This window comes from Columba livia, chromosome 2 (assembly GCF_036013475.1).
Source record: "Columba livia isolate bColLiv1 breed racing homer chromosome 2, bColLiv1.pat.W.v2, whole genome shotgun sequence".
Taxonomy (NCBI): Eukaryota; Metazoa; Chordata; class Aves; order Columbiformes; family Columbidae; genus Columba; species Columba livia.
In genome coordinates this window covers 154,792,416-154,809,399 of record NC_088603.1, presented here as the reverse complement: position 1 = coordinate 154,809,399, position 16,984 = coordinate 154,792,416, and the positions used below count along the sequence as shown (strand labels likewise).

Sequence of the window (16,984 nt, the reverse complement as noted above, 5' to 3'; positions counted from 1 at the left end):
ACCAAATACTGATTGCTGCGATGGTGGATATCAGAATAACATGATTTGTAGCAAGGAGATATTTTGAGAGCACTGAAATCCCCCCTCTCTTTTTGGCTGATAATTAACAGAACTACTATCACTGTAGCACAGAAATTCAGAACGCTGCTGAAGGAAGATAGCAAAAAGTTATGTGAAAGTGTTTATTTTTTCCTATTTATGAGGCTTTTACTGTTCTTATTATGTTATACTTAAGCAGACAGGTGCTCAATCACTCCTATAACAAGATTCAATGCTTTCTTTTTCACTTGATATTAATTACATGGTTAACTCAAAGCTGTGGTTTCCGTATGTGTTTTTTGTTTGTCTGGTATATTAAGGGAAATGTTGAATAGGTTTTTAATAAGATGCTACAACCACCTCCAGTTCTCTTGCATCATCTTCCTATAAGATTCCTCGAGGTCATTTATTTTTCCATATGCTCTAAGTTAACCAATTTAGTAAGGTCTTTTGGCACGCATACTTGGAAATTATTCATGTTTTTGTGTGTGTGTGTGTGGTGTGTTAATTATTCTGTGTGTGTTTTGTTCGTTTGTTTTTAATAGTCTATTCTTTCATGATTTTTCACACTTTTACATTGTCAGTCTCACTTTACCAGGTAGGCTATTGGCTTGATGAATAAAAATACAAAGCTTTAGGCAGCTTTTAGTCTTTATCCTACATACACACTGGTTTTTGTGAAAGTTTCTACAACAAAAGCAGAAGAATTGTACGTTTCTCATAAGAGACACAATTTATGAGTAGTACTGCGAGTGTTTTAGCTTGAATAACCTCAAGATACTTTCAAGCCTTTGGAACTGCAATAGTCACTTAATTAATGGGCATTGCTCTCCTGTAACCACCAAGACGTTTCATACTTCTCCCACCTAGGCCGTGCAAAAAAACCCCAAACAAAACTGAAACAAAAAACCCAAACCGGTATTAAACTTAGGAATTTCTAAGGAAAATAATTTTATTTTGTATTTTTGCACAAGTCTCAAGATTTGGAAATATTTGGTGGGGAAAAAAAACAACTTTAAGGGACTTCTTTACTGTGACCATCATAAGCTGAAACATGCACGACAATTAAGTTTGCTTGTTTTTTTACTGGACCTTAAAACCAGAGTTCTTGGCAATTTTTTTTGTGTGTGCCAGTCCTTAGTCTTTGATATTACGAAGCTGATGGCTGACAGGTGCTTCATACAGAATCGACTGGGTTGGAAAAGACCTCAGAGATCATCGAGTCCAACCCTTGGTCCAACTCTAGTCCGTTTACTAGATCATGGCACTAAGTGCCATGTCCAGTCTCAGTTTAAAAACCTCAAGGGACGGCGAGTCCAGCACCTCCCTGGGCAGCCATTCCAATGCCTGACCACTCTCTCTGGAAAGAATTTCTTTCTAATATCCAGCCTAAATTTCCCCTGGTAGAGTTGAAGCCCATGGCCCCTTGTCCTATTGCTGACTGCCTGGGAGAAGAGACCAATCCCCACCTGGCTAGAACTGCCCTTCAGGTAGTTATAGAGAGTGATGAGCTCAGCTCTAAGCCTCCTCTTCTCTAGACTAAACAACCCCAGCTCCCTCAGCCTCTCCCCATAGGTCTTATGTTCAAGTCCCTTCACCAGTCTTGTTGCTCTTCTCTGGACCTGCTCCAGCACTTCAATGTCTTTCCTGAACTGAGGGGCCCTGCTCTGTTTCACTAGCACATTTTAATGCACATTATGCTCCAGGGTTGTTTTTGCAATTACGATGATTGTATCAAGCTCTCTTGCCTTCTAATGCTCAAAGCTGGAATTCACTGCGTGTAACTGAAAATTCCGAAGTTGAGAGATCTTGGTCACCTTGGGATCCAGAGGCAATTCAGGCTTTATGAGATCTGAACTGCACTCTGGAGAGTAGTTTCTCTGTTCCTTCAATATAGAAGACAAATATTAACTAATCTGAGAGCTCAAGTATCTAACGTTAGATAAAATGAATCCTAAAAGGCTGGAGGATGCCTGACTCTGTCCTGTTTCTCCATACACCATCAGACACACTCGTTTCGATGCACACTGAGTTTTCTTTCGTGAACTACGTATTTTTCTGCAGATATACATAGTGCGTCTTATATTCCACCAGATGTCTGCTCAGACTTAAAAAGATCATTTAAAGGCTTTGCTATCCATGAGTGACAGTTCCTTGCAGAAGAGCACGTTTAAAGTTAATAACTAAAATGTGCACAACAACAATTGGGTAGTTCCTCAAGAAGCACAATGTAAGGACTCCAAGCAGACAATCCCCAAGATTAGCAACAAGGATAGTGACTGATGCTTTTCATTTTATTAATGTATCAGATGGAAGTAATTTATAGCTATGATGAAATCTCCTAAAAGAACCTGGTTGCTGTCTGGAAAATTTCCCCTTTCCTCTGAGTATCTGGTTTTTACTAAACATTTTCTTGGGATCTCATTCATTTGTTGAATCTTCAACAGTTACATCTGTGATGGTGGGGAGTTGGCTTTGGAAATAACTACAGCAGTGACGACACAAGTTTTTCTCTTGTTATACATTTCTGTGTTCATTACATCTCATTTTTATCAGTGTTTTCTCTGCACAAATATGGAAATGTAAAGTTACGTTGTAGTTATTAAGATTTGTGGATTACTTCTGATTTTAATTACTTGAAATACTCATTAAGGAGACATTTTTTGCATGGCCTCTGGGTTTGTTTTTTTTTTGTTGCCAAAAGTCTTTTATACCAACTTTTGGCTTGAAAGAGCTAATGATAAAGAACCATGGGAATTATTAGAGAGTAATTGTTCAATTTATTAAAAGGAGAATGAGCTTTTGGGTTTGAAAGACAAATTGTTTTTATCTGAATATATCTCAGTGTTTAAACAGTGTATTTGAGAGTGACTTAAATTAAAAGTTGTGGTTTTTTGTAGACTGTCAGAACACAGCAGAGCAACTTTGTAGAATATGTATGCAGATACAGTTATACAACAATTTAAAAGATTGCTTACAGTGTAATTTCTTTAAAACTGTGGCACTTTGACATCTGCCCATCTCAGTAACACAAATGTTATTGTGTTACAGCAAGCAGAAATGTCGACAAATACCATTGCTTAAAAATAAGTTTGTGTGAAGATAACCTTTTTATAAACTTTAGGGATAGAGAGACTCAAACTTCATCGAATATTCCTATTTTTTCAAAGATCAGATGGATATTAGCTAGTTAGCTGTGGAATTTAATATGGCTTCTTTTTAACTTGAACTTTCTCTTCTAGAGCTTCTTGTAGTGAAGAGGAAAAGGGGCAGACCAAAAGGGTCTACCAAGAAGTTTTCTGTGGATGAAGATGTGGCAGAAAATAACTCTGTTCCAAGTGAAGAAACTCCTCCTGGGACAGAAGAAGGTCCGGAACCGGCTGAAGTCTCACCGGGCAGCTTGGAATGTAGGAAATGCAATCGGAAGTTCTCCAACACGCGCCAGCTGAGGAAGCACATCTGCATCATTGTTTTAAATGAGGGAGAGGAAGAAGGAGATGGAGGTAAGAAAATATCCCACAAGAATATATGAAGAATGTTGTGAAACAGTGTGTTTCCATGATTTAACCTGATGGTACCAACTCGTAATCCCCGGTGTTAATTTTAAATGGAATTGAATGATGTGTTTTTATTTTAACATAAAAAGCATGTTGACGTGAAACTGAGAATAAAGTTAGACAAGGTATTTTAAATTTTCTTTGAAAAAGTCAGATTGTTGATTGCACTAATTGTCTGAAACTCCCTGAAATGCTTCCTTTGCATAATCAACTGTTCTGTTTCTCACAAAGAGGTTTATAGTTACCCAGTGAGAAGTGGTGTGGGCCACATAGGTACGTATCACACACAGGTGAGGAAGGGTGATTCTGTAGAGATGATTCTATCATGTGACTTGGAAAACATGAATTCTACTCTGTTTTTTTGATAGGTTTGAAGGCCGCTTTTCTGGAATGCTTGTTTCACTGCATAAAAGATAATGCCAAACTCCCCTCTTGTATTATACAAAACTTCATGTGAATGCCTGTCTTTGGAGTCATCATTTAAATTTTACTTTAGGATTAATTTGAATATACTCAACCTCTCAAACTTTTAGAACGTTTTCAGTTTGAAGGGACCTACAATGGTCATCTAGTCCAACTGCACTTCAGGCCTGACCAGAAGTTAAAGCATATTATTGGCATTGTCCAAATGCCTCTTAAATGCTGACAGGCTTGGGGCATTGGCCACCCCTCTAGGAAGCCTGCTTAAAAGACAGCGATGAGCATTCATTTAGAATAGAATGGAATAAAATAGACTATTTCAGTTGGAAGGGACCTACAATGATCATCTAGTCCAACTGCCTACTTAACTTTGCACAAAGGTGAATGTCACATGCACGCAAAGCAATACATTTGTATCTAACTTTGAGTTTTGTGTTTGCATTAAAATTGGGGGTTTACTTTTGCTGTAATTGCTTAGCATGATATCCTGTTCATTCTACTTCTGGACAAAATTTCCTGTTGATATTTCTCCAATTTTCTATTGCCCTTTCCCATCCAGTCTGTAATTATGTTATACAATTAGTGTGACTATTTTACTTTTAGCAAGATATAGAATTTACCTTCTGTGGCAAAGAATAATTAAAACAGTCTTAGAATATGTGGACAGAGCACAGAAACTTTTGCTCTGATAAAGTACCTAGTTATTGTTTCGCTATCATCAGTGGTAGGACTTTTTCAACTTTTAAAATAAAATCTCATATCAGAGTATAAACTCAAATTAACTGTTCTTGACCTGAAAGCTCATTAGAGCTCATAAATCGTATAAAGATCTGTTTTGCTACAAAACACACTGGCAGATTTTTCAAAGTAAATTGCTCAGCCCTTTCCTTTTTTAAAAAGAAACAGCCTCAATTTTGGGTAAATGGAATATATATAGTTTTTTTTTAATTTATTCTTTGGCAAAAGCAAAGCAATTAAGTGAAACGAGTCATTCTTGAGCAGCAAATAATGGGGGCTTCCAGTTGTTGGTGACTTGTAAAGCAAGAATGTCTTCATCCCAAAGTTTCCTACCTTGACTTCACACTGTGAAGGTATTGGGGCCTGTCTTTTTTCCTGAAGGGATTTGTCCTTGAAATACATCTAGGAAATTCAGTCTTCAGCCATATACCGATTGCTGTCCCATCACAGGAAAACTTTTCACTTCTGGCTTTACTATATGTGCTGCTTTGGGACAACTTTCCGATTTCTGAATACGTAGATAAAAAGTATAATACATATTATTATCCTTTAAGAAAATGTGATTTAGATTGAGTAGCTCAAAACTTTCTGAGGAGAGGTCAAGAACAGTGTGGTCAATGCCTAGGATTGTTTGTCGTACTTTGTTGCTTTATCAGCTAAGAAAACATGTTCTTTAAAATTTGAGCTGTTGAATAGTTACCAGGCTAAAATTTTGTTATTAAGAAAGTCTTGAGCGTGATGGATGAACCTTCTAAATGTGAACAAAAAAATCTAAAATTGAGAAGGCAAACAGATAATGAAATTGTAAATGTACATTTTATCTGTTCATGCAATTTCACGAGGGCCTGTTCATAATTTAAAACCAAAAATACTTGGACAAATGCACCAAGATTCTTAGTTATCATAGTCCCTGAACTAGGGGTTTCATCTGTATTATTGGCAACTGAAAGCTGTTAAACTCTTAATTTATCGAAGTGGGTTACAAGGCCATCTTGTTTCTAGTTTTCAGTATGTTCTGTGTTAATAAGTTTCAGAGCACTATTATATAGTTTGTGAAACAGTGGTACTTTTGATTGTTTCTTAAAACTGATGCTGCTCATTTCATCGGGTGCCATCCTGCTTTATCACTCTGGGAAATGGTGAATAACTGTGTATTAACCTCTTGCATAGGTCCATAGTTTAGAAATCTTCATATTTGCATTAACGTTATTCTTATCCTGTATGAGTCGTAAGTAATAGACTAACTGGACTATATAGAAATAGCTTATGCATTTGGTCAGTCTTAACATTGTCAGCAACTCTGCTGTAGCTCTTTTGAGATGGAAGACACAACAGCATCTCTGGTTTACACCACAGCCTAATTTTTAAATCTTTCTTTTCTGCTTTTAATGATTCCTCAGATTAAGTTTGCTTCTCTGACTACTGCTGAGTATTGAATTTATGTTTTCAGGGAACTATTTAGAGAGACAGCTGGATTTTTCCTGGGTTGTAAGAGTCAATTTAGAGCCCATTGTTTGATCAGTAAGGTTTTTTTGTGTTGCTTTGTTTTGCGTTTATTGTCACTGGAGGTGGGAGTGTGTTCCAGACTAGCACCCGTCTGCATATATGTGTTTATGCACTAGGTTTTCTAAGTTCAACTAAGATCAAGTCAGTACTTCATGGGAGCCTGTGGAGTGACATAAGGTTAACTGGATTGCTTGTAGGCTCCATTGACTGGTTTAACTAGACCTATGTCAATAATGGCAATTTAGATATGTAGTTTATGTGTGCCTTAATCTGGTTTAATTCCAGATTATTCTGTCACTAGTTACTGGTTATTCCGTAGCTTCATTGTCATCAAATGGTTTTGAATGTAAATGTATCATACACAGATAGTGGTGTAGTTGTCTCAGCACATACTAGTGCAAGTATTACACCACGTTTTTGTTTGTACGTGTGGTTTTCTTGTGTGTATTATGTTCAAACAATGTTTCAGTTACTTGAGCAGATGTGGTTGATGCCAGCATTTTTGAGAGTAAACTATCCCTGAGACAAAAACTTCTTGAAATCACACTTATCGTGGTCTATATGAGAGAAGAGGTACGAAAACTTCTCATTTGATGACATTACTTCTTTGGTGAAGTTCTGAAAGGTAGATAGAAAATTTTATTGAGTAACTTCCAGAGTTACAATATCTTCTCTCTCATTCCAGATTAGGTGGCTAAAAATCATAAAGGGCTGTGACTACAAGTTCTTTTCCCTTAGTATTTGACATCTCACCTAATAGAATCATTTCATTTGGAAGAGACCCTCAGGGTCATTTAGTACATATGGGGTGGGGTTTTTTCCCCCCTTTAATCCATGTTTTTCGAACTTGAAAATACTTTCATTTGGTTTCGTTATGCATCTGTGATTTTTTTTTCCTGTAGTATTTTTTTATTCTGTATGTTTTTAATTTCTTGCAAGTTTAACACTGTACAGACATCTGAATAACAAGTATGTTTTCATTTGGCACTTGGTCTGGCTGGGAAGGAATTAATTTTCCTTGAAGCAGCTCATATAATGCAGTGTTTTAGATTTATGACCAAATAATGCTGATAACACACTAATGTTTTAGCTATTGCTAAAATATGCTAAACATACAAATATTGAAAAGGCATATATTGATACTCTGTGGGATATTCTCTATTGAGAGAAACATAATGTATGTATTGAGCTGAAGTTGAAATATTAGAAAAGGTTTTTGAGTAATAAAATGTTTTGCTGTCTTCTATAGATCCACAAGGGGAGTGTTGTTATCCTTACCGTATTGGACATTTAAAATTACAGTAAAAAAATCACTATAAAACGGCACTGAAACTTCAGTAAGTATTGTTCAGAGGAATATTTGGTGGATGTAAGAGGCGTCTGCTGATCTTTGGTTGTGCTATTAGTCGTCTCATTGACCTCTCAGAGGTCAGCGTCTCACTGCCAGTTCTCTCGCTCTTTCAGCCTTACTGGTTACTGACATCCTTCGTGCATCTCATTGAATCCCTTGGTACATCAGGATTGCCTTCACTTGTGGGCCTGTTCACTAAAACAGCAAGAAAAAAGTCTGTTATTTTTTTACAGAATTCAAAAAAGTCCATTGTGCTTACAAATCCCCCATGAACATGATTAATAATTTTTGTTTTTATTTTAATAGTGGGCTGATTTGCCGAAAAAAGTTGCTGTGATTTGCGCAGAGCTGTGTATATTCCTATTTTTGTTTTTATTTGGTTAAACCAAATGGAATTGGGGAATGACCTATTACAGAGCAGTGTAGGGGAAAGGGACCTGGGGGCCCTTGGGGACAGCAGGGTGAGCATGAGCCAGCACTGTGACCTTGTGGCCAGGAAGGCCAATGGTACCTGGGGTGGTTAGAAGGGGGTGGTCAGTAGGTCAGAGAGTTTCTCCTTCCCCTCTACTCTGCCCTGGTGAGACCACACCTGGAATATTGTGTCCAGTTGTGGCCCCTCAGTTCCAGAAGGACAGGGAACTGCTGGAGAGAGTCCAGCACAGGGCAACAAAGATTATGAAGGGAGTGGAGCATCTCCCGTGTGAGGAAAGGCTGAGGGAGATGGGGCTCTGGAGCTTGGAGAAGAGGAGACTGAGGGGTGACCTCATTAATGTTTATCAATATATAAAGGGTGTGTGTCAGGAGGATAGAGCCAGGCTCTTCTTAGTGACGACCAATGGTAAGACAAGGGGTAATGGGTTCAAACTGGAACACAGGAGGTTCCACTTAAATTTGAGAAGAAACTTCTTCTCAGTGAGGGTGACAGACACTGAAACAGGCTGCCCACGGGGGTTGTGGAGTCTCCTACTCTGGAGACATTCAAAACCCACCTGGACACCTTCCTGTGTAACCTCATCTGGGTGTTCCTGCTCCGGTAGGGGCATTGGACTGGATGAGCTTTTGAGGTGCCTTCCAATCCCTGACATTCTGTGATTCTGTGAAGGTTTTGGCTAAGGATGTGGATCTGGCTGGCTGGAGGTACTGCCATCCATTCTTTTAATCCTAAACCAAAACTAGACAAGTTGAGATTCTTCTGTGTGTGTTCTCTCTATCTGCTCCCAGCCAGAAACCAGAGCTGCTGCAGCCCCTGCCGCTGGGATGGGATGAGTTGAGGGATTCTGGCTGTTTCTGGATTGGATCAGTTCCCCAGCAGCTGCCTCTAAATTCCCTTGTTTTGAGAGACAGAGGTGATTATTTTAACCACAATCCCTCTCTCACTCTGCAGCATATCTGAATCTCTGGCAGATTTGAGGACATTTGAAGGTTGGGAATGGGATTTGGGTTGTTACAGCAGTGAACAGCCCAGATTCTCTTCTTTGGGGCAAACCATTCGTTCTTAGTGAATTAGAAGCTTGCATATTTCTTAAAGGTGGCACTTTTGGCCTTAGTTTAAAATGGTTTTGCCATCATCTGGATTATAATTTAAATGAATTCTTTCTGTGAATAGTATTTCAATCTCTGCAGGAGAAGCAATTTCATATGTTCATTTTGAATGGCCAATTTAATTTTTGTTTTTTTCCCCCAAGCTACTCTCTTCCTACTATGAAACACCAGCATCTTTTAAGGGATAAACAAACCCCAATAATCTGAATGAAGAGTAGTTTAAAAACATGCCAATTAGGGATGTGTAACTGTACCTGCAAGATGTCATACATCCAATTACAATTGCAGAGAGCAGTACCTGCAATTAATGACTCAGATATAATCATGGGACAGGCAAACGATTGAGTTGGCCAGGACTCTGTAAGCAGTGATTCATTCGGAGCTGACAGCAGCTTTACTCATCAACACAGACACAACCATTCCTTAAATGTGTTAGAAGGTGCTGGCATGACATTCTATTTCTGGCACAAACAAGTGGGCATTGAAAACACCCATCGCTGTGTATGGGAGGTCAGTTCGTCCTCTCTTGGACTGAAGTGCCAGCTGATAAAGCGCTGGCTGCTTAGTGGGGGAGATGCAAAGTGAGGCACTTTGTCTAAAGTTGAATATATTCCATTTGCTCCTGAATCTCCTTAAAATCATGGGTGTTCCTTTATATTACAACAAGAATAGTAACGGGTGAACTGTCCTAGTTGTGAGAAACAAGACGCTTATTTTGACTTTCTGATCCACATTGGTAGCAGTTAACTAATTTTTTTCAAGGAAGTCAACTAAATTACTGGTCAGATGGTCCCATATTATGGAAAGGCAGTTTGAGCCCTGTCATCGAAGTTGAAGCTCTTATTTTTCATTAAAACATGCTTTTGGCTCCCTCTTTATGCTTTCATAAAGCATGACTTCTCATTCAGGTTGTTTTGGTGTAGAGAGTTCAGGAAGAAAGCGGCTGTCATTGAGAGTTAAGATTTTTTTTGTTTTGGTGTTTTGATGGAGTGTGTTGCTTTGGTTTTGTTTGGAAGTTCCATTCAGGTTACACACAGACTATGGAATAATTAGTGTTTGTAACAAAAAGTACTGGGAATGTGTGCAGCCCCAGCTCCTCACCAAAAAATTGCTTCTAGAAGATGCTTGTTTCTCTTGGAAAGTAGAAGAATGGGGGTGTTGCTATCAACATGCATCAGATTAGTAAATACATTTTCACATTTAAGTATCAGAACGTGACCACTCTGTAGAGAGGAGACTTTTTTTATTTCATTTCATGTGAGTGTTGGGAATATTCATACAAATATTCAGCACTCATTGAAAATACGTGATCCGTAAATCAGTTTAATGTTCTCTGTGTGTGGGCTTTTTTATGTTAATGAAATTTGCATAGAATTAAACTGACTAACTCATACTTTTAATGGTTGGAAAATGGATTCAGGAGTGTGGTGCTTGGATTCTGTCCATATCCCTATCAGAATTTATGTGTTCCCAAGGAAAATGAAAAATTCTTTTGTCCTGATCACAGCTTTCCCTTTACGCTATGGTTATGGAATTTTGTCAGTTAAAACACACCAAAAATGACTTGGAGTTTTGTCCAAAGGTATAACAAAGCTTTGCCCTCCGACCTATCACTAATGGATACGATCTACTGCACAAAAGTAGGGTAATTAACCCAATTAATGTCTGCATTTGTTTAACAGTATGTGAAACAGCCTCAGGAAGACACAGTTTGATAAGCAGTTTACATTCTTTGGGTATTCTGATTCTTTATGAGAAAACTTTCTTCTATTGGTTTCCTGGTCCTACTGTGAAATTTGTGATGATTCATTTAATTATTGATAATAAACTAATGGAGGCTGTTTCGTAAAGGAAAATTGGAAAAACATGTTTGTTTCCTCCTGCCCTGTTCATCCCAACAGAAGAACACACTGTGCAGGCAGTTTCTGGTCAAACGGGATATTTCTTTACATTCAAATATCCCTTTTAAAGTATGGCTATAATGTCGGTGTTGGAATTACTTGATTTCAATATCAATCAATAATTTACAACTCTATTAAAGAGTTAAATGGGGACATAATGAGACCTTTTATACCTATAAAGCAGCAATATTTTCAAAACCCTAGAAACCTACAGAGAAAAAGGTAGCTGAGAAAAGGCATGTATTAAGGAAATTATCTAATAAAATTGAAGAAATCATCAGCAGGCACTGAAAAGCTGGGGCCTCTCAAGGCAGAGCATGATTTCCTATAGTCTAGAAACTAGAAGCTCAAGCGAAAGCATTTCTAACGGGACTCCATAGAAGGACGGCTTGCTAACTGTTGGAATTCAATTTGTTAGGTAGTTATTCCTCATCCTAAATGTTGTAAATATGAATTTCAGTTTTGCAGATTAGTGTCAAGTCATTAACAGGTGTCGGTAGATGCATTTCTGCCTCAGTATGCCTGAGAAATTGAAACTAATTCCTACATGCCTTTTTTTCTTCTGATTTTGTATTTAATAAAGAGCTTGAAGTTTATCCATGTGCTACCCTGTTTCCCTGAAAATAAGACAGGGTCTTATACTAATTTTTGCTCTAAAACTTATTACTTTTTTTACATTTATAGCTGCCTGGACACTATTTAAATTGACTTTTTTAATGAACTGTAACTAGGGCTTATTTTTGGAGTAGGGCTTCTATTTGGAGTGTCCTCAAAAATCCTGAAAAATCATGCTAAGGCTTATTTTCGGGGAATCAGGTTAGTTACATGGTCAATCCTAACTGTGCTACTTTAGTTTGTGCTTGTGCCCCTTATTTTTTAAGGGCTGACCAGCACTTTTTAACCCCTTGTTCCATTCAGAGAAGAGCACGGGACACAGATTTCATTGAATCTCAGCTGCGTATTAACAGAACATCACTGAAATTAAAACGCAGACGTTTCCATGTACGGTATCTTTGCACTGGTTTTGCTATTTGGGTGTCATAAACAACTCTAGACACTCTACAGCTCTGTTACTGGTTTTTATTTATATACCGTTTCCCTATCTCAGTAGAGCAGCTACAGCACATTATGAATATACATTGAACGGCTTATTCTGAAGATTGTGTCAGCTGCTTTATATTCAGAAATAAAAAATGTAAAATTCACAGGGTTCATTTGTAATTTTCTTTCTTCAATCAGTTTTTGCTTCCCTTACTCATTACCTCCGAAATGTTTGCATAATGCCTTAATTTGCCAAGAATATTTTCTCTGGTTGCATTTTCTACCCCTTCATCTAATATAAAGAAAATTTGTTGCTATAAACTTGCAACCCTCTGTTTTTACTCTTTATGCTAATTCTTTATATATAAGCATTTTATTTTTATTTTTTAGAATTTCAGTAAGGAATTCCTCATTTGCTCTAAGTAAGAAATAGCTTCAAGGAACAACTTAGCTGATTACTGCTTATTCATTCTTATTTCAGATGAGTGCTTTGAATACAACTCTTGTGTTTCTTTCTAGTTAACAGGTCCAAAAGTTATTTGATTTAAGAGGCTGAAGACATTATGAACAGCAACAGATGGGGATAATTTAGAAGTGCAGGTCTTCAAAATGAAGAGTTACATGTCAGTTACATGCTATGTTTGGGTAGGGAAAACTTTAATGAAATATGACAAGGGAAAGTGTAGAGTCTTACATCTGGGTAGGAACAACCCCAGGTTCCAGTGTAAGGTGGGGAATGACCTATTAGAGAGCAGCGTAGGGGAAAGGGATCTGGGGGTCCTGGGGACAGCAGGATGACCGTGAGCCAGCACTGTACCCTTGTGGTCAAGAAGGCCAATGGCATCCTGGGGTGTATTAGAAGGGGGTGGTTAGTTGGTCAAGAGAGGTTCTCCAGCCTCTCTGCTCTGCCCTGGGGAGACCACACCTGGAATATTGTGTCCAGTTCTGGGCCCCTCAGTTCCAGCAGGACAGTGAACTGCTGGAGAGAGTCCAGCGCAGGGCAACAAAGATGCTGAAGGGAGTGGAGCATCTCCCGTGTGAGGAAAGGCTGAGGGAGCTGGGGCTCTGGAGCTGGACAAGAGGAGACTGAGGGGTGACCTCATTCATGGTTACAGATATATAAAGGGTGAGTGTCAGGAGGATGGAGCCAGGCTCTTCTCGGTGACAACCAATGATAGGACAAGGGGTATTGGGTACAAACTGGAACACAAAAGGCTCCACTTATATTTGAGAAGGAACTTCTTCTCAGTGGGGGTGACAGAGCCTGGAACAGGCTGCCCAGGGAGGTTGTGGAGTCTCCTTCTCTGGAGACATTCAAACCCACCTGGACAGCTTCCTGTGTAACCTCATCTGGGTGTTCCTGCTCCGGCAGGGTCATTGGACTGGATGAGCTTTCCAGGTCCCTTCCAATCCCTGACATTCTGTGATTCTGTGAGGAGTTAAGCTGATTAAGGAACTGTTTTGAACCTTAATTCTTCTTGAATCTCCATTGAAAAAGAAAAGTATGTTTCTGACCATAGATTCTGAGTAACAGTGGGGGAAGAAAGCCTAATCCAGAGAGACTATTGGAGGACTTTCCAGTAAATAAAATGGATTATGAATCTAGTACTAGGAGAAATAATCCTAAAGTCATGGGAAAGAGAAAAATATATTTTTCATTAATGGTGGAATCATCAGAAATTCTAAAACATTTGTGGAATTTCCACAAAAATCAACAGTAATGTCCAGATAATTTAGAAACACAAATGTTTCTGTAGTTTCATTTTTTAAAAATTTTGTTGTGTTGGTTTTTTTTTTATTTCTTTCTTTTGTTACCTATTTTCTCCATTTCTATAAGTATCACACTGTTTTTATTAAGCAAAGGAAAACCAATTCCTCTCTAGGGACTCATGCAGCATGTATTGTTTTGGTAAGATGTATTTCTTTCTACAGTAGCGTTAATTTTCTCCTAATTCTTTCTAGTAGTGTTAGACACTGTGTTACCTGCATTTCTTTTGTACATAGTTACATTCTTTTTGATGTTTGCTCTTTAGGTAATGATTCTGACGTTGACCTTGACAGGAAGGAAGATGAGCGAGAAAAAACTCCAAAGAAGCCCCGAGTGCAGAAAACAGAGAAAACTCCATCAACTAAGGAGACTGAACAGGTTTCAGGAGCTAAAAATCCTATTATAAGTGTGGTTTTGACAGCCCATGAAGCCATTCCAGGTAATGAGAATCACTGATTAGGTTACAGAATTCATTTCTGTCCATATTGACACTGGATAAAATAGTCATTGGTCTAAATCTGAACTGCTTAGGATATTTATTATCTGAAGAATACTTGGTCGTATTTGGTTATCTCGATACAGAATCTCTGCATCTGGCAGCTACATCATTTTAGAACCACTGTCACATATCATACGTATGACAAATGCTGGACCTGGGTGTAATTATCTACATTAACATCAGTTATGTTTAGTCTGTGAATGGTTTTAAAGAAGAAACTGAAAAAATTGGTGACCAAGGAAAAAGGAGGTTATTTTTTCCCCACAATATCTTCACTTTGTCTCTTGATTTGTTTATATATTTATGATAAATATAAATTTGATTATGAAAACATAAACAGGTTGGTGTGTATATATATATATATAAAACTTAATATTTATGCATACAAACAGTTTGACAGAAAATATGTGTACAAATTTGAAAATCAAAATTCCTATGTAATGATTAAAGGATTCTTCTTCCGTACATTTCTACAGTGCCTTTTCGTCAAAGGACTTTTGAATAATTTCAAATTATTTATTTTAAAACTAGACTTCCATTTGCCTGTTTCTATAAACCTGTCACTCACCTGACTGACAGAATCCCTTTAGAATAGTTTTGTGCGTTATTTTCAGCTTTTTATAGCTTTATTGTTCTCCTTTTCATTATTGCTAATATTTCTGAATATTTGTTTTGCTTATAGTTCTCAGAACAACTAGAATGTATTTATTCATTTTATTGTTGTGGGTTGGAAGCTAGCTGGATTTGCTGTGTTGTGCTTTAATATCTGTTGATATTGAGATCTGTGGTATGCTGGGGCTTCATTTGCTAAAATGTATTTGTAATTGCTGTGGTAGAGGAGGCTGGATGAGCTCACTTAGGAATATCCTGTGTGCTTACAAGGGAATTAAAAACCACCCTTCACCTGCATTGTTTGAGAAACATCACACAGGGTTTTGGGATTACACTGAGCTGTTTAAAATTTAGTCTTGCAATATTGTGAATTAATATTCAAGGATCATTTCTTCCAACCACAGGAGTGATGCATCCCAACAAAGAGGAATTCAGGTAGAAACACCAGGAGGCCTCTATGGATGAACAAGAGGCTCCTGGACAAACTCAGACACAAAAAAGAAGCCTACAGGGGGTGGAAGTGAGGACAGGTGGCCTGGGAGGAGTACAGAGACATTGTCTGAGCAGCCAGGGGTCAGGTTAGGAAAGCTGAAGCCCCGAGAGAATTAAATCTGTCCAGGGACATCAAGGGCAACAAGAAAAGTTTCTACAGGTGTGTCAGGGACAAAAGGAAGAATAGGGAAGATGTGGGTCCTCTCCAGAAGGAAATGGGGAACCTGGTTACCTGGGATATGGAGAAGGCTGAGATACTCAATTAGTTTTTTGCCTCAGTCTTTGCTGGCAAGTGCTCTAGTCACACCACTCAAGTTGCAGAAGGCAAATGAAGGGACTGGGAGAATGAAGAACCACCCATTGTAAGAGAATTGCAGAATCATAGAATGTCCTGAGTTGGAAGAGACCCACAAGGATCATCGAGTCCATCTCCTGTCCCTGCATAGGACAAGCCCACAGTTCACACCGTGTGTCTGAGGGCATTGTCCAGTCTCTTCTTGAACACTGTCAGGCTTGGGGCTGTGACACCTCCCTGGGGAACCTATTCCAGTGTCCAGCACCCTCTGGGTGAAGAACCTTTTCCTAATGTCCAACATAAACCTCCCCTGGCACATCTTCCTGCCATTCTTTTGGGTTCTGTCATGGGTCACTAAAGAGAAACTGTGCTAAGTCCCATGTCAAATAGGGAGATGATTTGTGACGGACAGCATGGCTTCATTAAGGGCAAATTGTGCCTGACAAATTTGTTGACCTTTTACGATGGTGTTACAGTGTTGGTATAAAAGGGAAGAGCAACTGATATCATCTACCTGGATGTGTGCAAAGCATTTGACACTGTCCTGCACGACATCCTTGTCTCTAAATTGGAGAGACAAGGATTAGATGGACAAACTGCCTGATGGATAAGGAGTTGACTGGATGATCACACTCGAGTTGTGGTCAACAGCTCGTTGTCCAAGTGGAGACCAGTGACAAGTAGCGTTCTGCAGAGGTCAGTACTGGGATCAGCGCTGTTTAACATGGACAGTTGGACTGAATGTACCCTCAGCCAGTTTGCTCATGACACCAAGCTGTGTGGTGTGGTTGACACACTGGAGGAAAGGGATGCCATCCCCAGGGACCTTGACAGGCTTGAGAGGTGGGCCCATGCAAACCTCATGAAGTTCAACAAGACCAAGTGCAAGGTCCTGCACATGGGTCAGGGCAATCCCAAGGACAAATACAGGCTCGATGGAGAATGGATTGAGAGCAGCCCTGAGAAGAAGGACTTGTGGGTGTTAGTTGATGAGAAGCTCAGCATGACCCAGCAATGTGCTTTTCTGGCCCAGAAAGCCAACCGTGTCTTGGGCAGCATCAAGAGAGACATGCCCAGCAGGTTGAGGGAGGTGATTCTGCTGCTCTGTTCTGCTCTGGTGAGATGCCACCTGGAGTACTACAGTCAGCTCTGAGATCCTCAACATGAGAAGGACATGGGCCTGTTGAAGCAAGTCCAGAGGATGATCACAGGGCTGAGGCAGC

At 39.0% G+C, this 16,984-nt stretch overlaps 1 protein-coding gene across 6 annotated transcripts in view; it reads left to right on the top strand.

The window, feature by feature from the left end:
* The window catches only part of ZFAT (zinc finger and AT-hook domain containing), a 144,114-nt gene that overhangs the window by 66,307 nt on the left and 60,823 nt on the right, over positions 1 to 16,984 (top strand). For all 6 annotated transcript variants that reach the window (XM_065054461.1, XM_065054458.1, XM_065054459.1 and 3 more), the window contains 2 exons: positions 3,282 to 3,542; positions 14,129 to 14,302. In XM_065054461.1, coding sequence (XP_064910533.1) covers positions 3,282 to 3,542; positions 14,129 to 14,302 — 435 coding nt within the window. The remainder of the gene's footprint in view (positions 1 to 3,281; positions 3,543 to 14,128; positions 14,303 to 16,984) is intronic.